General features: G+C 68.9%; 4 protein-coding genes across 15 annotated transcripts in view; all 4 read right to left on the bottom strand.

Moving 5' to 3' along the window:
- The window catches only part of LOC138843592 (rho GTPase-activating protein 20-like), a 1,064,354-nt gene that overhangs the window by 934,101 nt on the left and 102,622 nt on the right, over positions 1-27,631 (bottom strand). The window lies entirely within an intron of this gene.
- On the bottom strand, positions 2,670-5,545 carry LOC138843598 (uncharacterized). The gene is made up of 2 exons (XM_070048259.1): positions 5,021-5,545; positions 2,670-3,479 (listed from the first exon to the last, which is right to left on the bottom strand). Exons 1-2 carry the CDS (start codon positions 5,256-5,258, stop codon positions 3,004-3,006), a joined length of 714 nt encoding a protein of 237 aa, XP_069904360.1. The 5' UTR covers positions 5,259-5,545; the 3' UTR covers positions 2,670-3,003.
- Positions 16,141-20,505, bottom strand: LOC138843596 (zinc transporter ZIP10-like). Its single transcript, XM_070048255.1, has 3 exons — positions 19,976-20,505; positions 18,317-18,433; positions 16,141-16,774 (listed from the first exon to the last, which is right to left on the bottom strand). Exons 1-3 carry the CDS (start codon positions 20,223-20,225, stop codon positions 16,299-16,301), a joined length of 843 nt encoding a protein of 280 aa, XP_069904356.1. The 5' UTR covers positions 20,226-20,505; the 3' UTR covers positions 16,141-16,298.
- On the bottom strand, positions 20,916-27,146 carry LOC138843597 (zinc transporter ZIP10-like). 2 transcript variants are annotated; one of them, XM_070048256.1, is made up of 3 exons: positions 26,618-27,146; positions 23,306-23,422; positions 20,916-21,763 (listed from the first exon to the last, which is right to left on the bottom strand). In XM_070048256.1, exons 1-3 carry the CDS (start codon positions 26,865-26,867, stop codon positions 21,288-21,290), a joined length of 843 nt encoding a protein of 280 aa, XP_069904357.1. In that variant the 5' UTR covers positions 26,868-27,146; the 3' UTR covers positions 20,916-21,287. The 2 variants fall into 2 exon arrangements, with proteins under 2 accessions (XP_069904357.1, XP_069904358.1); XM_070048257.1 differs by lacking the exon at positions 26,618-27,146 and adding an exon at positions 24,965-25,070 and having other exon boundaries at positions 20,933-21,763.

The raw sequence follows: 27,631 nt of genomic DNA, 5'->3' as shown, positions 1-27,631 counted from the left end.
ACCCAGCGGGCTCCCAGGGGCAGAGGACACAAGGCACACGGGGCCCCTACCGTGGTCGTGATCGGGGTCGTGGTCAGCCTCCTCGGTGCTGGGAGTCATGGTTGGGAGCGGCACGTCCGGAACAGGTTCCCGGGTGCCGGGCTCGGCGTCTGCGGAAGAAGAAGAGACATCACGCACTTGGCCCGAGTGAGGGTCTCTGCCAACAACACACCTGCCTCCGCCTAGGAAACCAGGCAGAGAAACGTTCTCCCGGCCCCACACCTCCCGACGCCTCACGTGGGTGGGTGCCTAGGTCAGTGCGGAGACAGCATGGGCGCCTGCCTGCCTAGGCCACAAAGAGTCCCGACCAAGGGAAACGGGTGGCACCGGGGCCAGGGCGAGGGCCCGCAGCAGGGCGCGCCGTCCCCCCTTGTGCGTTGGGCCGCGCAAGGCCTTGGTGCCACCCCACCCTCCGAGTGGGTTCCCCTCCTTGGCCAGGGCTGGCGGGCTAAGAGCGGCCCTTCCCTTCCACACGGCAAGGCGACGAGGAAGGGGAAGTGAAAGGATCCAGGAACCAGGCAAGGGCCACCTCCGGGTTCCAGGGGCAGCCAAGAAAGAACCTGACGGCACCCAGCCCCCTGTCTCAGGGGAGGGGCCTGGTGGGCACACCTCGAGCAATCCTCTGGGCCCTCCAGGACGGCAACGGAGCACCGTGTCCGGCACGGGCTCAGTCCAGCCAGGCCCCGCTGGACGGCTCCCCGCGTGGGGGCGAGAGGGGAGAAAAGCGGACGGAGCAACCGCGCCCTCTCTCATCTGCGCCCACTCAGGGCACGCAGGACAGACGGGCCCGCGTGGCTGGCTCCACACACCAGCCCGGGTCTGGTCTGGGCCACGAGCGCACGACTGGGAACTGGCCCATCCAGGACACTGGGTCAGATTCTCCTGGTGGCCCGCCGCACTACAAGGCAGACAACTCCCCAGCTGCCTGGGGGCACGGCACGGGTCCAGAACACGCTCGTGCCAGCGTCAGAGGGCACATCGAGGACTGGTCCTCAGGCAGCGGCCACGCCTCCTGGACGCTGTCCCGGGAGCTCGGAGACCAGCCAACGCCAAGAGGAAGGCAAGGACGTCTCAGGAGAGGCAGAGGCACAGAGCACCACCCTCGCGGAGCCCAGCGTGCCCGCGCCTAAGTCCGCTGCGCACACTGGGCCACCAGGGGCAGTGGGGCACTCCACGCCGGGTCCCATGAGGCTTCTGCACTCGCAGCCTCCGTGGCAACGCCAGGCATGCGGGCTGGGAGTGCTGCACCAGACCCCCGGGGTGGGTCATGGCGGGAGCAGACGTGGGGGGCGGGGAAGCCTACGCCCCTCCCGCACGGGTTAGCAGACCACCACGCAGAGAAACGCACAACCTGCGGACAGGCCCAGGCAGCGTGCAGCCAACCAGAGCACCCGGGAGGACACACGGCCCCGTCTCGGAGCGCCTGACTCGCACCGCGGCCCCTCTCTCCCCAGGGAGCACATCCTTCCCGGGCAGAGCCCCGAGGACGTCCCCGCAGCTCCAGAGCACAGGCCAGCGTTTCGGGACAAGGAATCGCATGGCGACACCTTCCCGGTCCCGGAGGCAATAGGAAAGCCCGTTCTCGCTCAAGGAGCCCCGGCAACCCAGCGGGCTCCCAGGGGCAGAGGACACAAGGCACACGGGGCCCCTACCGTGGTTGTGGTCGTGGTGGTGGTCGTGGTCGTGGTCGTGGTCGTGGTCAGCCTCCTCGGTGCTGGGAGTCATGGTTGGGAGCGGCACGTCCGGAACAGGTTCCCGGGTGCCGGGCTCGGCGTCTGCGGAAGAAGAAGAGACATCACGCACTTGGCCCGAGTGAGGGTCTCTGCCGACAACACACCTGCCTCCGCCTAGGAAACCAGGCAGAGAAACGTTCTCCCGGCCCCACACCTCCCGACGCCTCATGTGGGTGGGTGCCTAGGTCAGTGCGGAGACAGCACGGGCGCCTGCCTGCCTAGGCCACAAAGAGTCCCGACCAAGGGAAACGGGTGGCACCGGGGCCAGGGCGAGGGCCCGCAGCAGGGCGCGCCGTCCCCCCTTGTGCGTTGGGCCGCGCAAGGCCTTGGTGCCACCCCACCCTCCGAGTGGGTTCCCCTCCTTGGCCAGGGCTGGCGGGCTAAGAGCGGCCCTTCCCTTCCACACGGCAAGGCGACGAGGAAGGGGAAGTGAAAGGATCCAGGAACCAGGCAAGGGCCACCTCCGGGTTCCAGGGGCAGCCAAGAAAGAACCTGACGGCACCCAGCCCCCTGTCTCAGGGGAGGGGCCTGGTGGGCACACCTCGAGCAATCCTCTGGGCCCTCCAGGACGGCAACGGAGCACCGTGTCCGGCACGGGCTCAGTCCAGCCAGGCCCCGCTGGACGGCTCCCCGCGTGGGGGCGAGAGGGGAGAAAAGCGGACGGAGCAACCGCGCCCTCTCTCATCTGCGCCCACTCAGGGCACGCAGGACAGACGGGCCCGCGTGGCTGGCTCCACACACCAGCCCGGGTCTGGTCTGGGCCACGAGCGCACGACTGGGAACTGGCCCATCCAGGACACTGGGTCAGATTCTCCTGGTGGCCCGCCGCACTACAAGGCAGACAACTCCCCAGCTGCCTGGGGGCACGGCACGGGTCCAGAACACGCTCGTGCCAGCGTCAGAGGGCACATCGAGGACTGGTCCTCAGGCAGCGGCCACGCCTCCTGGACGCTGTCCCGGGAGCTCGGAGACCAGCCAACGCCAAGAGGAAGGCAAGGACGTCTCAGGAGAGGCAGAGGCACAGAGCACCACCCTCGCGGAGCCCAGCGTGCCCGCGCCTAAGTCCGCTGCGCACACTGGGCCACCAGGGGCAGTGGGGCACTCCACGCCGGGTCCCATGAGGCTTCTGCACTCGCAGCCTCCGTGGCAACGCCAGGCATGCGGGCTGGGAGTGCTGCACCAGACCCCCGGGGTGGGTCATGGCGGGAGCAGACGTGGGGGGCGGGGAAGCCTACGCCCCTCCCGCACGGGTTAGCAGACCACCACGCAGAGAAACGCACAACCTGCGGACAGGCCCAGGCAGCGTGCAGCCAACCAGAGCACCCGGGAGGACACACGGCCCCGTCTCGGAGCGCCTGACTCGCACCGCGGCCCCTCTCTCCCCAGGGAGCACATCCTTCCCGGGCAGAGCCCCGAGGACGTCCCCGCAGCTCCAGAGCACAGGCCAGCGTTTCGGGACAAGGAATCGCATGGCGACACCTTCCCGGTCCCGGAGGCAATAGGAAAGCCCGTTCTCGCTCAAGGAGCCCCGGCAACCCAGCGGGCTCCCAGGGGCAGAGGACACAAGGCACACGGGGCCCCTACCGTGGTTGTGGTCGTGGTGGTGGTCGTGGTCGTGGTCGTGGTCGTGGTCAGCCTCCTCGGTGCTGGGAGTCATGGTTGGGAGCGGCACGTCCGGAACAGGTTCCCGGGTGCCGGGCTCGGCGTCTGCGGAAGAAGAAGAGACATCACGCACTTGGCCCGAGTGAGGGTCTCTGCCGACAACACACCTGCCTCCGCCTAGGAAACCAGGCAGAGAAACGTTCTCCCGGCCCCACACCTCCCGACGCCTCATGTGGGTGGGTGCCTAGGTCAGTGCGGAGACAGCACGGGCGCCTGCCTGCCTAGGCCACAAAGAGTCCCGACCAAGGGAAACGGGTGGCACCGGGGCCAGGGCGAGGGCCCGCAGCAGGGCGCGCCGTCCCCCCTTGTGCGTTGGGCCGCGCAAGGCCTTGGTGCCACCCCACCCTCCGAGTGGGTTCCCCTCCTTGGCCAGGGCTGGCGGGCTAAGAGCGGCCCTTCCCTTCCACACGGCAAGGCGACGAGGAAGGGGAAGTGAAAGGATCCAGGAACCAGGCAAGGGCCACCTCCGGGTTCCAGGGGCAGCCAAGAAAGAACCTGACGGCACCCAGCCCCCTGTCTCAGGGGAGGGGCCTGGTGGGCACACCTCGAGCAATCCTCTGGGCCCTCCAGGACGGCAACGGAGCACCGTGTCCGGCACGGGCTCAGTCCAGCCAGGCCCCGCTGGACGGCTCCCCGCGTGGGGGCGAGAGGGGAGAAAAGCGGACGGAGCAACCGCGCCCTCTCTCATCTGCGCCCACTCAGGGCACGCAGGACAGACGGGCCCGCGTGGCTGGCTCCACACACCAGCCCGGGTCTGGTCTGGGCCACGAGCGCACGACTGGGAACTGGCCCATCCAGGACACTGGGTCAGATTCTCCTGGTGGCCCGCCGCACTACAAGGCAGACAACTCCCCAGCTGCCTGGGGGCACGGCACGGGTCCAGAACACGCTCGTGCCAGCGTCAGAGGGCACATCGAGGACTGGTCCTCAGGCAGCGGCCACGCCTCCTGGACGCTGTCCCGGGAGCTCGGAGACCAGCCAACGCCAAGAGGAAGGCAAGGACGTCTCAGGAGAGGCAGAGGCACAGAGCACCACCCTCGCGGAGCCCAGCGTGCCCGCGCCTAAGTCCGCTGCGCACACTGGGCCACCAGGGGCAGTGGGGCACTCCACGCCGGGTCCCATGAGGCTTCTGCACTCGCAGCCTCCGTGGCAACGCCAGGCATGCGGGCTGGGAGTGCTGCACCAGACCCCCGGGGTGGGTCATGGCGGGAGCAGACGTGGGGGGCGGGGAAGCCTACGCCCCTCCCGCACGGGTTAGCAGACCACCACGCAGAGAAACGCACAACCTGCGGACAGGCCCAGGCAGCGTGCAGCCAACCAGAGCACCCGGGAGGACACACGGCCCCGTCTCGGAGCGCCTGACTCGCACCGCGGCCCCTCTCTCCCCAGGGAGCACATCCTTCCCGGGCAGAGCCCCGAGGACGTCCCCGCAGCTCCAGAGCACAGGCCAGCGTTTCGGGACAAGGAATCGCATGGCGACACCTTCCCGGTCCCGGAGGCAATAGGAAAGCCCGTTCTCGCTCAAGGAGCCCCGGCAACCCAGCGGGCTCCCAGGGGCAGAGGACACAAGGCACACGGGGCCCTACCGTGGTTGTGGTCGTGGTCGTGGTCGTGGTCGTGGTCAGCCTCCTCGGTGCTGGGAGTCATGGTTGGGAGCGGCACGTCCGGAACAGGTTCCCGGGTGCCGGGCTCGGCGTCTGCGGAAGAAGAAGAGACATCACGCACTTGGCCCGAGTGAGGGTCTCTGCCGACAACACACCTGCCTCCGCCTAGGAAACCAGGCAGAGAAATGTTCTCCCGGCCCCACACCTCCCGACGCCTCATGTGGGTGGGTGCCTAGGTCAGTGCGGAGACAGCACGGGCGCCTGCCTGCCTAGGCCACAAAGAGTCCCGACCAAGGGAAACGGGTGGCACCGGGGCCAGGGCGAGGGCCCGCAGCAGGGCGCGCCGTCCCCCCTTGTGCGTTGGGCCGCGCAAGGCCTTGGTGCCACCCCACCCTCCGAGTGGGTTCCCCTCCTTGGCCAGGGCTGGCGGGCTAAGAGCGGCCCTTCCCTTCCACACGGCAAGGCGACGAGGAAGGGGAAGTGAAAGGATCCAGGAACCAGGCAAGGGCCACCTCCGGGTTCCAGGGGCAGCCAAGAAAGAACCTGACGGCACCCAGCCCCCTGTCTCAGGGGAGGGGCCTGGTGGGCACACCTCGAGCAATCCTCTGGGCCCTCCAGGACGGCAACGGAGCACCGTGTCCGGCACGGGCTCAGTCCAGCCAGGCCCCGCTGGACGGCTCCCCGCGTGGGGGCGAGAGGGGAGAAAAGCGGACGGAGCAACCGCGCCCTCTCTCATCTGCGCCCACTCAGGGCACGCAGGACAGACGGGCCCGCATGGCTGGCTCCACACACCAGCCCGGGTCTGGTCTGGGCCACGAGCGCACGACTGGGAACTGGCCCATCCAGGACACTGGGTCAGATTCTCCTGGTGGCCCGCCGCACTACAAGGCAGACAACTCCCCAGCTGCCTGGGGGCACGGCACGGGTCCAGAACACGCTCGTGCCAGCGTCAGAGGGCACATCGAGGACTGGTCCTCAGGCAGCGGCCACGCCTCCTGGACGCTGTCCCGGGAGCTCGGAGACCAGCCAACGCCAAGAGGAAGGCAAGGACGTCTCAGGAGAGGCAGAGGCACAGAGCACCACCCTCGCGGAGCCCAGCGTGCCCGCGCCTAAGTCCGCTGCGCACACTGGGCCACCAGGGGCAGTGGGGCACTCCACGCCGGGTCCCATGAGGCTTCTGCACTCGCAGCCTCCGTGGCAACGCCAGGCATGCGGGCTGGGAGTGCTGCACCAGACCCCCGGGGTGGGTCATGGCGGGAGCAGACGTGGGGGGCGGGGAAGCCTACGCCCCTCCCGCACGGGTTAGCAGACCACCACGCAGAGAAACGCACAACCTGCGGACAGGCCCAGGCAGCGTGCAGCCAACCAGAGCACCCGGGAGGACACACGGCCCCGTCTCGGAGCGCCTGACTCGCACCGCGGCCCCTCTCTCCCCAGGGAGCACATCCTTCCCGGGCAGAGCCCCGAGGACGTCCCCGCAGCTCCAGAGCACAGGCCAGCGTTTCGGGACAAGGAATCGCATGGCGACACCTTCCCGGTCCCGGAGGCAATAGGAAAGCCCGTTCTCGCTCAAGGAGCCCCGGCAACCCAGCGGGCTCCCAGGGGCAGAGGACACAAGGCACACGGGGCCCCTACCGTGGTTGTGGTCGTGGTGGTGGTCGTGGTCGTGGTCGTGGTCGTGGTCAGCCTCCTCGGTGCTGGGAGTCATGGTTGGGAGCGGCACGTCCGGAACAGGTTCCCGGGTGCCGGGCTCGGCGTCTGCGGAAGAAGAAGAGACATCACGCACTTGGCCCGAGTGAGGGTCTCTGCCGACAACACACCTGCCTCCGCCTAGGAAACCAGGCAGAGAAACGTTCTCCCGGCCCCACACCTCCCGACGCCTCATGTGGGTGGGTGCCTAGGTCAGTGCGGAGACAGCACGGGCGCCTGCCTGCCTAGGCCACAAAGAGTCCCGACCAAGGGAAACGGGTGGCACCGGGGCCAGGGCGAGGGCCCGCAGCAGGGCGCGCCGTCCCCCCTTGTGCGTTGGGCCGCGCAAGGCCTTGGTGCCACCCCACCCTCCGAGTGGGTTCCCCTCCTTGGCCAGGGCTGGCGGGCTAAGAGCGGCCCTTGCCTTCCACACGGCAAGGCGACGAGGAAGGGGAAGTGAAAGGATCCAGGAACCAGGCAAGGGCCACCTCCGGGTTCCAGGGGCAGCCAAGAAAGAACCTGACGGCACCCAGCCCCCTGTCTCAGGGGAGGGGCCTGGTGGGCACACCTCGAGCAATCCTCTGGGCCCTCCAGGACGGCAACGGAGCACCGTGTCCGGCACGGGCTCAGTCCAGCCAGGCCCCGCTGGACGGCTCCCCGCGTGGGGGCGAGAGGGGAGAAAAGCGGACGGAGCAACCGCGCCCTCTCTCATCTGCGCCCACTCAGGGCACGCAGGACAGACGGGCCCGCGTGGCTGGCTCCACACACCAGCCCGGGTCTGGTCTGGGCCACGAGCGCACGACTGGGAACTGGCCCATCCAGGACACTGGGTCAGATTCTCCTGGTGGCCCGCCGCACTACAAGGCAGACAACTCCCCAGCTGCCTGGGGGCACGGCACGGGTCCAGAACACGCTCGTGCCAGCGTCAGAGGGCACATCGAGGACTGGTCCTCAGGCAGCGGCCACGCCTCCTGGACGCTGTCCCGGGAGCTCGGAGACCAGCCAACGCCAAGAGGAAGGCAAGGACGTCTCAGGAGAGGCAGAGGCACAGAGCACCACCCTCGCGGAGCCCAGCGTGCCCGCGCCTAAGTCCGCTGCGCACACTGGGCCACCAGGGGCAGTGGGGCACTCCACGCCGGGTCCCATGAGGCTTCTGCACTCGCAGCCTCCGTGGCAACGCCAGGCATGCGGGCTGGGAGTGCTGCACCAGACCCCCGGGGTGGGTCATGGCGGGAGCAGACGTGGGGGGCGGGGAAGCCTACGCCCCTCCCGCACGGGTTAGCAGACCACCACGCAGAGAAACGCACAACCTGCGGACAGGCCCAGGCAGCGTGCAGCCAACCAGAGCACCCGGGAGGACACACGGCCCCGTCTCGGAGCGCCTGACTCGCACCGCGGCCCCTCTCTCCCCAGGGAGCACATCCTTCCCGGGCAGAGCCCCGAGGACGTCCCCGCAGCTCCAGAGCACAGGCCAGCGTTTCGGGACAAGGAATCGCATGGCGACACCTTCCCGGTCCCGGAGGCAATAGGAAAGCCCGTTCTCGCTCAAGGAGCCCCGGCAACCCAGCGGGCTCCCAGGGGCAGAGGACACAAGGCACACGGGGCCCCTACCGTGGTCGTGGTCGTGGTCGTGGTCGTGGTCGTGGTCAGCCTCCTCGGTGCTGGGAGTCATGGTTGGGAGCGGCACGTCCGGAACAGGTTCCCGGGTGCCGGGCTCGGCGTCTGCGGAAGAAGAAGAGACATCACGCACTTGGCCCGAGTGAGGGTCTCTGCCGACAACACACCTGCCTCCGCCTAGGAAACCAGGCAGAGAAACGTTCTCCCGGCCCCACACCTCCCGACGCCTCATGTGGGTGGGTGCCTAGGTCAGTGCGGAGACAGCACGGGCGCCTGCCTGCCTAGGCCACAAAGAGTCCCGACCAAGGGAAACGGGTGGCACCGGGGCCAGGGCGAGGGCCCGCAGCAGGGCGCGCCGTCCCCCCTTGTGCGTTGGGCCGCGCAAGGCCTTGGTGCCACCCCACCCTCCGAGTGGGTTCCCCTCCTTGGCCAGGGCTGGCGGGCTAAGAGCGGCCCTTCCCTTCCACACGGCAAGGCGACGAGGAAGGGGAAGTGAAAGGATCCAGGAACCAGGCAAGGGCCACCTCCGGGTTCCAGGGGCAGCCAAGAAAGAACCTGACGGCACCCAGCCCCCTGTCTCAGGGGAGGGGCCTGGTGGGCACACCTCGAGCAATCCTCTGGGCCCTCCAGGACGGCAACGGAGCACCGTGTCCGGCACGGGCTCAGTCCAGCCAGGCCCCGCTGGACGGCTCCCCGCGTGGGGGCGAGAGGGGAGAAAAGCGGACGGAGCAACCGCGCCCTCTCTCATCTGCGCCCACTCAGGGCACGCAGGACAGACGGGCCCGCATGGCTGGCTCCACACACCAGCCCGGGTCTGGTCTGGGCCACGAGCGCACGACTGGGAACTGGCCCATCCAGGACACTGGGTCAGATTCTCCTGGTGGCCCGCCGCACTACAAGGCAGACAACTCCCCAGCTGCCTGGGGGCACGGCACGGGTCCAGAACACGCTCGTGCCAGCGTCAGAGGGCACATCGAGGACTGGTCCTCAGGCAGCGGCCACGCCTCCTGGACGCTGTCCCGGGAGCTCGGAGACCAGCCAACGCCAAGAGGAAGGCAAGGACGTCTCAGGAGAGGCAGAGGCACAGAGCACCACCCTCGCGGAGCCCAGCGTGCCCGCGCCTAAGTCCGCTGCGCACACTGGGCCACCAGGGGCAGTGGGGCACTCCACGCCGGGTCCCATGAGGCTTCTGCACTCGCAGCCTCCGTGGCAACGCCAGGCATGCGGGCTGGGAGTGCTGCACCAGACCCCCGGGGTGGGTCATGGCGGGAGCAGACGTGGGGGGCGGGGAAGCCTACGCCCCTCCCGCACGGGTTAGCAGACCACCACGCAGAGAAACGCACAACCTGCGGACAGGCCCAGGCAGCGTGCAGCCAACCAGAGCACCCGGGAGGACACACGGCCCCGTCTCGGAGCGCCTGACTCGCACCGCGGCCCCTCTCTCCCCAGGGAGCACATCCTTCCCGGGCAGAGCCCCGAGGACGTCCCCGCAGCTCCAGAGCACAGGCCAGCGTTTCGGGACAAGGAATCGCATGGCGACACCTTCCCGGTCCCGGAGGCAATAGGAAAGCCCGTTCTCGCTCAAGGAGCCCCGGCAACCCAGCGGGCTCCCAGGGGCAGAGGACACAAGGCACACGGGGCCCCTACCGTGGTTGTGGTCGTGGTGGTGGTCGTGGTCGTGGTCGTGGTCGTGGTCAGCCTCCTCGGTGCTGGGAGTCATGGTTGGGAGCGGCACGTCCGGAACAGGTTCCCGGGTGCCGGGCTCGGCGTCTGCGGAAGAAGAAGAGACATCACGCACTTGGCCCGAGTGAGGGTCTCTGCCGACAACACACCTGCCTCCGCCTAGGAAACCAGGCAGAGAAACGTTCTCCCGGCCCCACACCTCCCGACGCCTCATGTGGGTGGGTGCCTAGGTCAGTGCGGAGACAGCACGGGCGCCTGCCTGCCTAGGCCACAAAGAGTCCCGACCAAGGGAAACGGGTGGCACCGGGGCCAGGGCGAGGGCCCGCAGCAGGGCGCGCCGTCCCCCCTTGTGCGTTGGGCCGCGCAAGGCCTTGGTGCCACCCCACCCTCCGAGTGGGTTCCCCTCCTTGGCCAGGGCTGGCGGGCTAAGAGCGGCCCTTCCCTTCCACACGGCAAGGCGACGAGGAAGGGGAAGTGAAAGGATCCAGGAACCAGGCAAGGGCCACCTCCGGGTTCCAGGGGCAGCCAAGAAAGAACCTGACGGCACCCAGCCCCCTGTCTCAGGGGAGGGGCCTGGTGGGCACACCTCGAGCAATCCTCTGGGCCCTCCAGGACGGCAACGGAGCACCGTGTCCGGCACGGGCTCAGTCCAGCCAGGCCCCGCTGGACGGCTCCCCGCGTGGGGGCGAGAGGGGAGAAAAGCGGACGGAGCAACCGCGCCCTCTCTCATCTGCGCCCACTCAGGGCACGCAGGACAGACGGGCCCGCGTGGCTGGCTCCACACACCAGCCCGGGTCTGGTCTGGGCCACGAGCGCACGACTGGGAACTGGCCCATCCAGGACACTGGGTCAGATTCTCCTGGTGGCCCGCCGCACTACAAGGCAGACAACTCCCCAGCTGCCTGGGGGCACGGCACGGGTCCAGAACACGCTCGTGCCAGCGTCAGAGGGCACATCGAGGACTGGTCCTCAGGCAGCGGCCACGCCTCCTGGACGCTGTCCCGGGAGCTCGGAGACCAGCCAACGCCAAGAGGAAGGCAAGGACGTCTCAGGAGAGGCAGAGGCACAGAGCACCACCCTCGCGGAGCCCAGCGTGCCCGCGCCTAAGTCCGCTGCGCACACTGGGCCACCAGGGGCAGTGGGGCACTCCACGCCGGGTCCCATGAGGCTTCTGCACTCGCAGCCTCCGTGGCAACGCCAGGCATGCGGGCTGGGAGTGCTGCACCAGACCCCCGGGGTGGGTCATGGCGGGAGCAGACGTGGGGGGCGGGGAAGCCTACGCCCCTCCCGCACGGGTTAGCAGACCACCACGCAGAGAAACGCACAACCTGCGGACAGGCCCAGGCAGCGTGCAGCCAACCAGAGCACCCGGGAGGACACACGGCCCCGTCTCGGAGCGCCTGACTCGCACCGCGGCCCCTCTCTCCCCAGGGAGCACATCCTTCCCGGGCAGAGCCCCGAGGACGTCCCCGCAGCTCCAGAGCACAGGCCAGCGTTTCGGGACAAGGAATCGCATGGCGACACCTTCCCGGTCCCGGAGGCAATAGGAAAGCCCGTTCTCGCTCAAGGAGCCCCGGCAACCCAGCGGGCTCCCAGGGGCAGAGGACACAAGGCACACGGGGCCCCTACCGTGGTTGTGGTCGTGGTGGTGGTCGTGGTCGTGGTCGTGGTCGTGGTCAGCCTCCTCGGTGCTGGGAGTCATGGTTGGGAGCGGCACGTCCGGAACAGGTTCCCGGGTGCCGGGCTCGGCGTCTGCGGAAGAAGAAGAGACATCACGCACTTGGCCCGAGTGAGGGTCTCTGCCGACAACACACCTGCCTCCGCCTAGGAAACCAGGCAGAGAAACGTTCTCCCGGCCCCACACCTCCCGACGCCTCATGTGGGTGGGTGCCTAGGTCAGTGCGGAGACAGCACGGGCGCCTGCCTGCCTAGGCCACAAAGAGTCCCGACCAAGGGAAACGGGTGGCACCGGGGCCAGGGCGAGGGCCCGCAGCAGGGCGCGCCGTCCCCCCTTGTGCGTTGGGCCGCGCAAGGCCTTGGTGCCACCCCACCCTCCGAGTGGGTTCCCCTCCTTGGCCAGGGCTGGCGGGCTAAGAGCGGCCCTTCCCTTCCACACGGCAAGGCGACGAGGAAGGGGAAGTGAAAGGATCCAGGAACCAGGCAAGGGCCACCTCCGGGTTCCAGGGGCAGCCAAGAAAGAACCTGACGGCACCCAGCCCCCTGTCTCAGGGGAGGGGCCTGGTGGGCACACCTCGAGCAATCCTCTGGGCCCTCCAGGACGGCAACGGAGCACCGTGTCCGGCACGGGCTCAGTCCAGCCAGGCCCCGCTGGACGGCTCCCCGCGTGGGGGCGAGAGGGGAGAAAAGCGGACGGAGCAACCGCGCCCTCTCTCATCTGCGCCCACTCAGGGCACGCAGGACAGACGGGCCCGCGTGGCTGGCTCCACACACCAGCCCGGGTCTGGTCTGGGCCACGAGCGCACGACTGGGAACTGGCCCATCCAGGACACTGGGTCAGATTCTCCTGGTGGCCCGCCGCACTACAAGGCAGACAACTCCCCAGCTGCCTGGGGGCACGGCACGGGTCCAGAACACGCTCGTGCCAGCGTCAGAGGGCACATCGAGGACTGGTCCTCAGGCAGCGGCCACGCCTCCTGGACGCTGTCCCGGGAGCTCGGAGACCAGCCAACGCCAAGAGGAAGGCAAGGACGTCTCAGGAGAGGCAGAGGCACAGAGCACCACCCTCGCGGAGCCCAGCGTGCCCGCGCCTAAGTCCGCTGCGCACACTGGGCCACCAGGGGCAGTGGGGCACTCCACGCCGGGTCCCATGAGGCTTCTGCACTCGCAGCCTCCGTGGCAACGCCAGGCATGCGGGCTGGGAGTGCTGCACCAGACCCCCGGGGTGGGTCATGGCGGGAGCAGACGTGGGGGGCGGGGAAGCCTACGCCCCTCCCGCACGGGTTAGCAGACCACCACGCAGAGAAACGCACAACCTGCGGACAGGCCCAGGCAGCGTGCAGCCAACCAGAGCACCCGGGAGGACACACGGCCCCGTCTCGGAGCGCCTGACTCGCACCGCGGCCCCTCTCTCCCCAGGGAGCACATCCTTCCCGGGCAGAGCCCCGAGGACGTCCCCGCAGCTCCAGAGCACAGGCCAGCGTTTCGGGACAAGGAATCGCATGGCGACACCTTCCCGGTCCCGGAGGCAATAGGAAAGCCCGTTCTCGCTCAAGGAGCCCCGGCAACCCAGCGGGCTCCCAGGGGCAGAGGACACAAGGCACACGGGGCCCCTACCGTGGTTGTGGTCGTGGTGGTGGTCGTGGTCGTGGTCGTGGTCGTGGTCAGCCTCCTTGGTGCTGGGAGTCATGGTTGGGAGCGGCACGTCCGGAACAGGTTCCCGGGTGCCGGGCTCGGCGTCTGCGGAAGAAGAAGAGACATCACGCACTTGGCCCGAGTGAGGGTCTCTGCCGACAACACACCTGCCTCCGCCTAGGAAACCAGGCAGAGAAACGTTCTCCCGGCCCCACACCTCCCGACGCCTCATGTGGGTGGGTGCCTAGGTCAGTGCGGAGACAGCACGGGCGCCTGCCTGCCTAGGCCACAAAGAGTCCCGACCAAGGGAAACGGGTGGCACCGGGGCCAGGGCGAGGGCCCGCAGCAGGGCGCGCCGTCCCCCCTTGTGCGTTGGGCCGCGCAAGGCCTTGGTGCCACCCCACCCTCCGAGTGGGTTCCCCTCCTTGGCCAGGGCTGGCGGGCTAAGAGCGGCCCTTCCCTTCCACACGGCAAGGCGACGAGGAAGGGGAAGTGAAAGGATCCAGGAACCAGGCAAGGGCCACCTCCGGGTTCCAGGGGCAGCCAAGAAAGAACCTGACGGCACCCAGCCCCCTGTCTCAGGGGAGGGGCCTGGTGGGCACACCTCGAGCAATCCTCTGGGCCCTCCAGGACGGCAACGGAGCACCGTGTCCGGCACGGGCTCAGTCCAGCCAGGCCTCGCTGGACGGCTCCCCGCATGGGGGCGAGAGGGGAGAAAAGCGGACGGAGCAACCGCGCCCTCTCTCATCTGCGCCCACTCAGGGCACGCAGGACAGACGGGCCCGCGTGGCTGGCTCCACACACCAGCCCGGGTCTGGTCTGGGCCACGAGCGCACGACTGGGAACTGGCCCATCCAGGACACTGGGTCAGATTCTCCTGGTGGCCCGCCGCACTACAAGGCAGACAACTCCCCAGCTGCCTGGGGGCACGGCACGGGTCCAGAACACGCTCGTGCCAGCGTCAGAGGGCACATCGAGGACTGGTCCTCAGGCAGCGGCCACGCCTCCTGGACGCTGTCCCGGGAGCTCGGAGACCAGCCAACGCCAAGAGGAAGGCAAGGACGTCTCAGGAGAGGCAGAGGCACAGAGCACCACCCTCGCGGAGCCCAGCGTGCCCGCGCCTAAGTCCGCTGCGCACACTGGGCCACCAGGGGCAGTGGGGCACTCCACGCCGGGTCCCATGAGGCTTCTGCACTCGCAGCCTCCGTGGCAACGCCAGGCATGCGGGCTGGGAGTGCTGCACCAGACCCCTGGGGTGGGTCATGGCGGGAGCAGACGTGGGGGGCGGGGAAGCCTACGCCCCTCCCGCACGGGTTAGCAGACCACCACGCAGAGAAACGCACAACCTGCGGACAGGCCCAGGCAGCGTGCAGCCAACCAGAGCACCCGGGAGGACACACGGCCCCGTCTCGGAGCGCCTGACTCGCACCGCGGCCCCTCTCTCCCCAGGGAGCACATCCTTCCCGGGCAGAGCCCCGAGGACGTCCCCGCAGCTCCAGAGCACAGGCCAGCGTTTCGGGACAAGGAATCGCATGGCGACACCTTCCCGGTCCCGGAGGCAATAGGAAAGCCCGTTCTCGCTCAAGGAGCCCCGGCAACCCAGCGGGCTCCCAGGGGCAGAGGACACAAGGCACACGGGGCCCCTACCGTGGTTGTGGTCGTGGTGGTGGTCGTGGTCGTGGTCGTGGTCGTGGTCAGCCTCCTTGGTGCTGGGAGTCATGGTTGGGAGCGGCACGTCCGGAACAGGTTCCCGGGTGCCGGGCTCGGCGTCTGCGGAAGAAGAAGAGACATCACGCACTTGGCCCGAGTGAGGGTCTCTGCCGACAACACACCTGCCTCCGCCTAGGAAACCAGGCAGAGAAACGTTCTCCCGGCCCCACACCTCCCGACGCCTCATGTGGGTGGGTGCCTAGGTCAGTGCGGAGACAGCACGGGCGCCTGCCTGCCTAGGCCACAAAGAGTCCCGACCAAGGGAAACGGGTGGCACCGGGGCCAGGGCGAGGGCCCGCAGCAGGGCGCGCCGTCCCCCCTTGTGCGTTGGGCCGCGCAAGGCCTTGGTGCCACCCCACCCTCCGAGTGGGTTCCCCTCCTTGGCCAGGGCTGGCGGGCTAAGAGCGGCCCTTCCCTTCCACACGGCAAGGCGACGAGGAAGGGGAAGTGAAAGGATCCAGGAACCAGGCAAGGGCCACCTCCGGGTTCCAGGGGCAGCCAAGAAAGAACCTGACGGCACCCAGCCCCCTGTCTCAGGGGAGGGGCCTGGTGGGCACACCTCGAGCAATCCTCTGGGCCCTCCAGGACGGCAACGGAGCACCGTGTCCGGCACGGGCTCAGTCCAGCCAGGCCTCGCTGGACGGCTCCCCGCATGGGGGCGAGAGGGGAGAAAAGCGGACGGAGCAACCGCGCCCTCTCTCATCTGCGCCCACTCAGGGCACGCAGGACAGACGGGCCCGCGTGGCTGGCTCCACACACCAGCCCGGGTCTGGTCTGGGCCACGAGCGCACGACTGGGAACTGGCCCATCCAGGACACTGGGTCAGATTCTCCTGGTGGCCCGCCGCACTACAAGGCAGACAACTCCCCAGCTGCCTGGGGGCACGGCACGGGTCCAGAACACGCTCGTGCCAGCGTCAGAGGGCACATCGAGGACTGGTCCTCAGGCAGCGGCCACGCCTCCTGGACGCTGTCCCGGGAGCTCGGAGACCAGCCAACGCCAAGAGGAAGGCAAGGACGTCTCAGGAGAGGCAGAGGCACAGAGCACCACCCTCGCGGAGCCCAGCGTGCCCGCGCCTAAGTCCGCTGCGCACACTGGGCCACCAGGGGCAGTGGGGCACTCCACGCCGGGTCCCATGAGGCTTCTGCACTCGCAGCCTCCGTGGCAACGCCAGGCATGCGGGCTGGGAGTGCTGCACCAGACCCCTGGGGTGGGTCATGGCGGGAGCAGACGTGGGGGGCGGGGAAGCCTACGCCCCTCCCGCACGGGTTAGCAGACCACCACGCAGAGAAACGCACAACCTGCGGACAGGCCCAGGCAGCGTGCAGCCAACCAGAGCACCCGGGAGGACACACGGCCCCGTCTCGGAGCGCCTGACTCGCACCGCGGCCCCTCTCTCCCCAGGGAGCACATCCTTCCCGGGCAGAGCCCCGAGGACGTCCCCGCAGCTCCAGAGCACAGGCCAGCGTTTCGGGACAAGGAATCGCATGGCGACACCTTCCCGGTCCCGGAGGCAATAGGAAAGCCCGTTCTCGCTCAAGGAGCCCCGGCAACCCAGCGGGCTCCCAGGGGCAGAGGACACAAGGCACACGGGGCCCCTACCGTGGTTGTGGTCGTGGTGGTGGTCGTGGTCGTGGTCGTGGTCGTGGTCAGCCTCCTCGGTGCTGGGAGTCATGGTTGGGAGCGGCACGTCCGGAACAGGTTCCCGGGTGCCGGGCTCGGCGTCTGCGGAAGAAGAAGAGACATCACGCACTTGGCCCGAGTGAGGGTCTCTGCCGACAACACACCTGCCTCCGCCTAGGAAACCAGGCAGAGAAACGTTCTCCCGGCCCCACACCTCCCGACGCCTCATGTGGGTGGGTGCCTAGGTCAGTGCGGAGACAGCACGGGCGCCTGCCTGCCTAGGCCACAAAGAGTCCCGACCAAGGGAAACGGGTGGCACCGGGGCCAGGGCGAGGGCCCGCAGCAGGGCGCGCCGTCCCCCCTTGTGCGTTGGGCCGCGCAAGGCCTTGGTGCCACCCCACCCTCCGAGTGGGTTCCCCTCCTTGGCCAGGGCTGGCGGGCTAAGAGCGGCCCTTCCCTTCCACACGGCAAGGCGACGAGGAAGGGGAAGTGAAAGGATCCAGGAACCAGGCAAGGGCCACCTCCGGGTTCCAGGGGCAGCCAAGAAAGAACCTGACGGCACCCAGCCCCCTGTCTCAGGGGAGGGGCCTGGTGGGCACACCTCGAGCAATCCTCTGGGCCCTCCAGGACGGCAACGGAGCACCGTGTCCGGCACGGGCTCAGTCCAGCCAGGCCCCGCTGGACGGCTCCCCGCGTGGGGGCGAGAGGGGAGAAAAGCGGACGGAGCAACCGCGCCCTCTCTCATCTGCGCCCACTCAGGGCACGCAGGACAGACGGGCCCGCGTGGCTGGCTCCACACACCAGCCCGGGTCTGGTCTGGGCCACGAGCGCACGACTGGGAACTGGCCCATCCAGGACACTGGGTCAGATTCTCCTGGTGGCCCGCCGCACTACAAGGCAGACAACTCCCCAGCTGCCTGGGGGCACGGCACGGGTCCAGAACACGCTCGTGCCAGCGTCAGAGGGCACATCGAGGACTGGTCCTCAGGCAGCGGCCACGCCTCCTGGACGCTGTCCCGGGAGCTCGGAGACCAGCCAACGCCAAGAGGAAGGCAAGGACGTCTCAGGAGAGGCAGAGGCACAGAGCACCACCCTCGCGGAGCCCAGCGTGCCCGCGCCTAAGTCCGCTGCGCACACTGGGCCACCAGGGGCAGTGGGGCACTCCACGCCGGGTCCCATGAGGCTTCTGCACTCGCAGCCTCCGTGGCAACGCCAGGCATGCGGGCTGGGAGTGCTGCACCAGACCCCCGGGGTGGGTCATGGCGGGAGCAGACGTGGGGGGCGGGGAAGCCTACGCCCCTCCCGCACGGGTTAGCAGACCACCACGCAGAGAAACGCACAACCTGCGGACAGGCCCAGGCAGCGTGCAGCCAACCAGAGCACCCGGGAGGACACACGGCCCCGTCTCGGAGCGCCTGACTCGCACCGCGGCCCCTCTCTCCCCAGGGAGCACATCCTTCCCGGGCAGAGCCCCGAGGACGTCCCCGCAGCTCCAGAGCACAGGCCAGCGTTTCGGGACAAGGAATCGCATGGCGACACCTTCCCGGTCCCGGAGGCAATAGGAAAGCCCGTTCTCGCTCAAGGAGCCCCGGCAACCCAGTGGGCTCCCAGGGGCAGAGGACACAAGGCACACGGGGCCCCTACCGTGGTCGTGGTCGTGGTGGTGGTCGTGGTCATGGTCGTGGTCAGCCTCCTCGGTGCTGGGAGTCATGGTTGGGAGCGGCACGTCCGGAACAGGTTCCCGGGTGCCGGGCTCGGCGTCTGCGGAAGAAGAAGAGACATCACGCACTTGGCCCGAGTGAGGGTCTCTGCCGACAACACACCTGCCTCCGCCTAGGAAACCAGGCAGAGAAACGTTCTCCCGGCCCCACACCTCCCGACGCCTCATGTGGGTGGGTGCCTAGGTCAGTGCGGAGACAGCACGGGCGCCTGCCTGCCTAGGCCACAAAGAGTCCCGACCAAGGGAAACGGGTGGCACCGGGGCCAGGGCGAGGGCCCGCAGCAGGGCGCGCCGTCCCCCCTTGTGCGTTGGGCCGCGCAAGGCCTTGGTGCCACCCCACCCTCCGAGTGGGTTCCCCTCCTTGGCCAGGGCTGGCGGGCTAAGAGCGGCCCTTCCCTTCCACACGGCAAGGCGACGAGGAAGGGGAAGTGAAAGGATCCAGGAACCAGGCAAGGGCCACCTCCGGGTTCCAGGGGCAGCCAAGAAAGAACCTGACGGCACCCAGCCCCCTGTCTCAGGGGAGGGGCCTGGTGGGCACACCTCGAGCAATCCTCTGGGCCCTCCAGGACGGCAACGGAGCACCGTGTCCGGCACGGGCTCAGTCCAGCCAGGCCCCGCTGGACGGCTCCCCGCGTGGGGGCGAGAGGGGAGAAAAGCGGACGGAGCAACCGCGCCCTCTCTCATCTGCGCCCACTCAGGGCACGCAGGACAGACGGGCCCGCGTGGCTGGCTCCACACACCAGCCCGGGTCTGGTCTGGGCCACGAGCGCACGACTGGGAACTGGCCCATCCAGGACACTGGGTCAGATTCTCCTGGTGGCCCGCCGCACTACAAGGCAGACAACTCCCCAGCTGCCTGGGGGCACGGCACGGGTCCAGAACACGCTCGTGCCAGCGTCAGAGGGCACATCGAGGACTGGTCCTCAGGCAGCGGCCACGCCTCCTGGACGCTGTCCCGGGAGCTCGGAGACCAGCCAACGCCAAGAGGAAGGCAAGGACGTCTCAGGAGAGGCAGAGGCACAGAGCACCACCCTCGCGGAGCCCAGCGTGCCCGCGCCTAAGTCCGCTGCGCACACTGGGCCACCAGGGGCAGTGGGGCACTCCACGCCGGGTCCCATGAGGCTTCTGCACTCGCAGCCTCCGTGGCAACGCCAGGCATGCGGGCTGGGAGTGCTGCACCAGACCCCCGGGGTGGGTCATGGCGGGAGCAGACGTGGGGGGCGGGGAAGCCTACGCCCCTCCCGCACGGGTTAGCAGACCACCACGCAGAGAAACGCACAACCTGCGGACAGGCCCAGGCAGCGTGCAGCCAACCAGAGCACCCGGGAGGACACACGGCCCCGTCTCGGAGCGCCTGACTCGCACCGCGGCCCCTCTCTCCCCAGGGAGCACATCCTTCCCGGGCAGAGCCCCGAGGACGTCCCCGCAGCTCCAGAGCACAGGCCAGCGTTTCGGGACAAGGAATCGCATGGCGACACCTTCCCGGTCCCGGAGGCAATAGGAAAGCCCGTTCTCGCTCAAGGAGCCCCGGCAACCCAGCGGGCTCCCAGGGGCAGAGGACACAAGGCACACGGGGCCCCTACCGTGGTTGTGGTCGTGGTGGTGGTCGTGGTCGTGGTCGTGGTCGTGGTCAGCCTCCTTGGTGCTGGGAGTCATGGTTGGGAGCGGCACGTCCGGAACAGGTTCCCGGGTGCCGGGCTCGGCGTCTGCGGAAGAAGAAGAGACATCACGCACTTGGCCCGAGTGAGGGTCTCTGCCGACAACACACCTGCCTCCGCCTAGGAAACCAGGCAGAGAAACGTTCTCCCGGCCCCACACCTCCCGACGCCTCATGTGGGTGGGTGCCTAGGTCAGTGCGGAGACAGCACGGGCGCCTGCCTGCCTAGGCCACAAAGAGTCCCGACCAAGGGAAACGGGTGGCACCGGGGCCAGGGCGAGGGCCCGCAGCAGGGCGCGCCGTCCCCCCTTGTGCGTTGGGCCGCGCAAGGCCTTGGTGCCACCCCACCCTCCGAGTGGGTTCCCCTCCTTGGCCAGGGCTGGCGGGCTAAGAGCGGCCCTTCCCTTCCACACGGCAAGGCGACGAGGAAGGGGAAGTGAAAGGATCCAGGAACCAGGCAAGGGCCACCTCCGGGTTCCAGGGGCAGCCAAGAAAGAACCTGACGGCACCCAGCCCCCTGTCTCAGGGGAGGGGCCTGGTGGGCACACCTCGAGCAATCCTCTGGGCCCTCCAGGACGGCAACGGAGCACCGTGTCCGGCACGGGCTCAGTCCAGCCAGGCCTCGCTGGACGGCTCCCCGCATGGGGGCGAGAGGGGAGAAAAGCGGACGGAGCAACCGCGCCCTCTCTCATCTGCGCCCACTCAGGGCACGCAGGACAGACGGGCCCGCGTGGCTGGCTCCACACACCAGCCCGGGTCTGGTCTGGGCCACGAGCGCACGACTGGGAACTGGCCCATCCAGGACACTGGGTCAGATTCTCCTGGTGGCCCGCCGCACTACAAGGCAGACAACTCCCCAGCTGCCTGGGGGCACGGCACGGGTCCAGAACACGCTCGTGCCAGCGTCAGAGGGCACATCGAGGACTGGTCCTCAGGCAGCGGCCACGCCTCCTGGACGCTGTCCCGGGAGCTCGGAGACCAGCCAACGCCAAGAGGAAGGCAAGGACGTCTCAGGAGAGGCAGAGGCACAGAGCACCACCCTCGCGGAGCCCAGCGTGCCCGCGCCTAAGTCCGCTGCGCACACTGGGCCACCAGGGGCAGTGGGGCACTCCACGCCGGGTCCCATGAGGCTTCTGCACTCGCAGCCTCCGTGGCAACGCCAGGCATGCGGGCTGGGAGTGCTGCACCAGACCCCCGGGGTGGGTCATGGCGGGAGCAGACGTGGGGGGCGGGGAAGCCTACGCCCCTCCCGCACGGGTTAGCAGACCACCACGCAGAGAAACGCACAACCTGCGGACAGGCCCAGGCAGCGTGCAGCCAACCAGAGCACCCGGGAGGACACACGGCCCCGTCTCGGAGCGCCTGACTCGCACCGCGGCCCCTCTCTCCCCAGGGAGCACATCCTTCCCGGGCAGAGCCCCGAGGACGTCCCCGCAGCTCCAGAGCACAGGCCAGCGTTTCGGGACAAGGAATCGCATGGCGACACCTTCCCGGTCCCGGAGGCAATAGGAAAGCCCGTTCTCGCTCAAGGAGCCCCGGCAACCCAGCGGGCTCCCAGGGGCAGAGGACACAAGGCACACGGGGCCCCTACCGTGGTTGTGGTCGTGGTGGTGGTCGTGGTCGTGGTCGTGGTCGTGGTCAGCCTCCTCGGTGCTGGGAGTCATGGTTGGGAGCGGCACGTCCGGAACAGGTTCCCGGGTGCCGGGCTCGGCGTCTGCGGAAGAAGAAGAGACATCACGCACTTGGCCCGAGTGAGGGTCTCTGCCGACAACACACCTGCCTCCGCCTAGGAAACCAGGCAGAGAAACGTTCTCCCGGCCCCACACCTCCCGACGCCTCATGTGGGTGGGTGCCTAGGTCAGTGCGGAGACAGCACGGGCGCCTGCCTGCCTAGGCCACAAAGAGTCCCGACCAAGGGAAACGGGTGGCACCGGGGCCAGGGCGAGGGCCCGCAGCAGGGCGCGCCGTCCCCCCTTGTGCGTTGGGCCGCGCAAGGCCTTGGTGCCACCCCACCCTCCGAGTGGGTTCCCCTCCTTGGCCAGGGCTGGCGGGCTAAGAGCGGCCCTTCCCTTCCACACGGCAAGGCGACGAGGAAGGGGAAGTGAAAGGATCCAGGAACCAGGCAAGGGCCACCTCCGGGTTCCAGGGGCAGCCAAGAAAGAACCTGACGGCACCCAGCCCCCTGTCTCAGGGGAGGGGCCTGGTGGGCACACCTCGAGCAATCCTCTGGGCCCTCCAGGACGGCAACGGAGCACCGTGTCCGGCACGGGCTCAGTCCAGCCAGGCCCCGCTGGACGGCTCCCCGCGTGGGGGCGAGAGGGGAGAAAAGCGGACGGAGCAACCGCGCCCTCTCTCATCTGCGCCCACTCAGGGCACGCAGGACAGACGGGCCCGCGTGGCTGGCTCCACACACCAGCCCGGGTCTGGTCTGGGCCACGAGCGCACGACTGGGAACTGGCCCATCCAGGACACTGGGTCAGATTCTCCTGGTGGCCCGCCGCACTACAAGGCAGACAACTCCCCAGCTGCCTGGGGGCACGGCACGGGTCCAGAACACGCTCGTGCCAGCGTCAGAGGGCACATCGAGGACTGGTCCTCAGGCAGCGGCCACGCCTCCTGGACGCTGTCCCGGGAGCTCGGAGACCAGCCAACGCCAAGAGGAAGGCAAGGACGTCTCAGGAGAGGCAGAGGCACAGAGCACCACCCTCGCGGAGCCCAGCGTGCCCGCGCCTAAGTCCGCTGCGCACACTGGGCCACCAGGGGCAGTGGGGCACTCCACGCCGGGTCCCATGAGGCTTCTGCACTCGCAGCCTCCGTGGCAACGCCAGGCATGCGGGCTGGGAGTGCTGCACCAGACCCCCGGGGTGGGTCATGGCGGGAGCAGACGTGGGGGGCGGGGAAGCCTACGCCCCTCCCGCACGGGTTAGCAGACCACCACGCAGAGAAACGCACAACCTGCGGACAGGCCCAGGCAGCGTGCAGCCAACCAGAGCACCCGGGAGGACACACGGCCCCGTCTCGGAGCGCCTGACTCGCACCGCGGCCCCTCTCTCCCCAGGGAGCACATCCTTCCCGGGCAGAGCCCCGAGGACGTCCCCGCAGCTCCAGAGCACAGGCCAGCGTTTCGGGACAAGGAATCGCATGGCGACACCTTCCCGGTCCCGGAGGCAATAGGAAAGCCCGTTCTCGCTCAAGGAGCCCCGGCAACCCAGTGGGCTCCCAGGGGCAGAGGACACAAGGCACACGGGGCCCCTACCGTGGTCGTGGTCGTGGTGGTGGTCGTGGTCATGGTCGTGGTCAGCCTCCTCGGTGCTGGGAGTCATGGTTGGGAGCGGCACGTCCGGAACAGGTTCCCGGGTGCCGGGCTCGGCGTCTGCGGAAGAAGAAGAGACATCACGCACTTGGCCCGAGTGAGGGTCTCTGCCGACAACACACCTGCCTCCGCCTAGGAAACCAGGCAGAGAAACGTTCTCCCGGCCCCACACCTCCCGACGCCTCATGTGGGTGGGTGCCTAGGTCAGTGCGGAGACAGCACGGGCGCCTGCCTGCCTAGGCCACAAAGAGTCCCGACCAAGGGAAACGGGTGGCACCGGGGCCAGGGCGAGGGCCCGCAGCAGGGCGCGCCGTCCCCCCTTGTGCGTTGGGCCGCGCAAGGCCTTGGTGCCACCCCACCCTCCGAGTGGGTTCCCCTCCTTGGCCAGGGCTGGCGGGCTAAGAGCGGCCCTTCCCTTCCACACGGCAAGGCGACGAGGAAGGGGAAGTGAAAGGATCCAGGAACCAGGCAAGGGCCACCTCCGGGTTCCAGGGGCAGCCAAGAAAGAACCTGACGGCACCCAGCCCCCTGTCTCAGGGGAGGGGCCTGGTGGGCACACCTCGAGCAATCCTCTGGGCCCTCCAGGACGGCAACGGAGCACCGTGTCCGGCACGGGCTCAGTCCAGCCAGGCCCCGCTGGACGGCTCCCCGCGTGGGGGCGAGAGGGGAGAAAAGCGGACGGAGCAACCGCGCCCTCTCTCATCTGCGCCCACTCAGGGCACGCAGGACAGACGGGCCCGCGTGGCTGGCTCCACACACCAGCCCGGGTCTGGTCTGGGCCACGAGCGCACGACTGGGAACTGGCCCATCCAGGACACTGGGTCAGATTCTCCTGGTGGCCCGCCGCACTACAAGGCAGACAACTCCCCAGCTGCCTGGGGGCACGGCACGGGTCCAGAACACGCTCGTGCCAGCGTCAGAGGGCACATCGAGGACTGGTCCTCAGGCAGCGGCCACGCCTCCTGGACGCTGTCCCGGGAGCTCGGAGACCAGCCAACGCCAAGAGGAAGGCAAGGACGTCTCAGGAGAGGCAGAGGCACAGAGCACCACCCTCGCGGAGCCCAGCGTGCCCGCGCCTAAGTCCGCTGCGCACACTGGGCCACCAGGGGCAGTGGGGCACTCCACGCCGGGTCCCATGAGGCTTCTGCACTCGCAGCCTCCGTGGCAACGCCAGGCATGCGGGCTGGGAGTGCTGCACCAGACCCCCGGGGTGGGTCATGGCGGGAGCAGACGTGGGGGGCGGGGAAGCCTACGCCCCTCCCGCACGGGTTAGCAGACCACCACGCAGAGAAACGCACAACCTGCGGACAGGCCCAGGCAGCGTGCAGCCAACCAGAGCACCCGGGAGGACACACGGCCCCGTCTCGGAGCGCCTGACTCGCACCGCGGCCCCTCTCTCCCCAGGGAGCACATCCTTCCCGGGCAGAGCCCCGAGGACGTCCCCGCAGCTCCAGAGCACAGGCCAGCGTTTCGAGACAAGGAATCGCATGGCGACACCTTCCCGGTCCCGGAGGCAATAGGAAAGCCCGTTCTCGCTCAAGGAGCCCCGGCAACCCAGCGGGCTCCCAGGGGCAGAGGACACAAGGCACACGGGGCCCCTACCGTGGTTGTGGTCGTGGTCGTGGTCGTGGTCGTGGTCAGCCTCCTCGGTGCTGGGAGTCATGGTGGGGAGCGGCACGTCCGGAACAGGTTCCCGGGTGCCGGGCTCGGCGTCTGCAGAAGAAGAAGAGACATCACGCACTTGGCCCGAGTGAGGGTCTCTGCCGACAACACACCTGCCTCCGCCTAGGAAACCAGGCAGAGAAACGTTCTCCCGGCCCCACACCTCCCGACACCTCATGTGGGTGGGTGCCTAGGTCAGTGCGGAGACAGCACGGGCGCCTGCCTGCCTAGGCCACAAAGAGTCCCGACCAAGGGAAACGGGTGGCACCGGGGCCAGGGCGAGGGCCCGCAGCAGGGCGCGCCGTCCCCCCTTGTGCGTTGGGCCGCGCAAGGCCTTGGTGCCACCCCACCCTCCGAGTGGGTTCCCCTCCTTGGCCAGGGCTGGCTGGCTAAGAGCGGCCCTTCCCTTCCACACGGCAAGGCGACGAGGAAGGGGAAGTGAAAGGATCCAGGAACCAGGCAAGGGCCACCTCCGGGTTCCAGGGGCAGCCAAGAAAGAACCTGACGGCACCCAGCCCCCTGTCTCAGGGGAGGGGCCTGGTGGGCACACCTCGAGCAATCCTCTGGGCCCTCCAGGACGGCAACGGAGCACCGTGTCCGGCACGGGCTCAGTCCAGCCAGGCCCCGCTGGACGGCTCCCCGCGTGGGGGCGAGAGGGGAGAAAAGCGGACGGAGCAACCGCGCCCTCTCTCATCTGCGCCCACTCAGGGCACGCAGGACAGACGGGCCCGCGTGGCTGGCTCCACACACCAGCCCGGGTCTGGTCTGGGCCACGAGCGCACGACTGGGAACTGGCCCATCCAGGACACTGGGTCAGATTCTCCTGGTGGCCCGCCGCACTACAAGGCAGACAACTCCCCAGCTGCCTGGGGGCACGGCACGGGTCCAGAACACGCTCGTGCCAGCGTCAGAGGGCACATCGAGGACTGGTCCTCAGGCAGCGGCCACGCCTCCTGGACGCTGTCCCGGGAGCTCGGAGACCAGCCAACGCCAAGAGGAAGGCAAGGACGTCTCAGGAGAGGCAGAGGCACAGAGCACCACCTTCGCGGAGCCCAGCGTGCCCGCGCATAAATCCGCTGCGCACACTGGGCCACCAGGGGCAGTGGGGCACTCCACGCCGGGTCCCATGAGGCTTCTGCACTCGCAGCCTCCGTGGCAACGCCAGGCATGCGGGCTGGGAGTGCTGCACCAGACCCCCGGGGTGGGTCATGGCGGGAGCAGACGTGGGGGGCGGGGAAGCCTACGCCCCTCCCGCACGGGTTAGCAGACCACCACGCAGAGAAACGCACAACCTGCGGACAGGCCCAGGCAGCGTGCAGCCAACCAGAGCACCCGGGAGGACACACGGCCCCGTCTCGGAGCGCCTGACTCGCACCGCGGCCCCTCTCTCCCCAGGGAGCACATCCTTCCCGGGCAGAGCCCCGAGGACGTCCCCGCAGCTCCAGAGCACAGGCCAGCGTTTCGGGACAAGGAATCGCATGGCGACACCTTCCCGGTCCCGGAGGCAATAGGAAAGCCCGTTCTCGCTCAAGGAGCCCCGGCAACCCAGCGGGCTCCCAGGGGCAGAGGACACAAGGCACACGGGGCCCCTACCGTGGTTGTGGTCGTGGTGGTGGTCGTGGTCGTGGTCGTGGTCGTGGTCAGCCTCCTTGGTGCTGGGAGTCATGGTTGGGAGCGGCACGTCCGGAACAGGTTCCCGGGTGCCGGGCTCGGCGTCTGCGGAAGAAGAAGAGACATCACGCACTTGGCCCGAGTGAGGGTCTCTGCCGACAACACACCTGCCTCCGCCTAGGAAACCAGGCAGAGAAACGTTCTCCCGGCCCCACACCTCCCGACGCCTCATGTGGGTGGGTGCCTAGGTCAGTGCGGAGACAGCACGGGCGCCTGCCTGCCTAGGCCACAAAGAGTCCCGACCAAGGGAAACGGGTGGCACCGGGGCCAGGGCGAGGGCCCGCAGCAGGGCGCGCCGTCCCCCCTTGTGCGTTGGGCCGCGCAAGGCCTTGGTGCCACCCCACCCTCCGAGTGGGTTCCCCTCCTTGGCCAGGGCTGGCGGGCTAAGAGCGGCCCTTCCCTTCCACACGGCAAGGCGACGAGGAAGGGGAAGTGAAAGGATCCAGGAACCAGGCAAGGGCCACCTCCGGGTTCCAGGGGCAGCCAAGAAAGAACCTGACGGCACCCAGCCCCCTGTCTCAGGGGAGGGGCCTGGTGGGCACACCTCGAGCAATCCTCTGGGCCCTCCAGGACGGCAACGGAGCACCGTGTCCGGCACGGGCTCAGTCCAGCCAGGCCTCGCTGGACGGCTCCCCGCATGGGGGCGAGAGGGGAGAAAAGCGGACGGAGCAACCGCGCCCTCTCTCATCTGCGCCCACTCAGGGCACGCAGGACAGACGGGCCCGCGTGGCTGGCTCCACACACCAGCCCGGGTCTGGTCTGGGCCACGAGCGCACGACTGGGAACTGGCCCATCCAGGACACTGGGTCAGATTCTCCTGGTGGCCCGCCGCACTACAAGGCAGACAACTCCCCAGCTGCCTGGGGGCACGGCACGGGTCCAGAACACGCTCGTGCCAGCGTCAGAGGGCACATCGAGGACTGGTCCTCAGGCAGC

Source organism: Oryctolagus cuniculus, chromosome 8 (genome assembly GCF_964237555.1).
Source record: "Oryctolagus cuniculus chromosome 8, mOryCun1.1, whole genome shotgun sequence".
Taxonomy (NCBI): Eukaryota; Metazoa; Chordata; class Mammalia; order Lagomorpha; family Leporidae; genus Oryctolagus; species Oryctolagus cuniculus.
The sequence above is the reverse complement of the archived record's forward strand: the minus strand, read 5'-3'. Positions and strand labels throughout refer to the sequence as shown.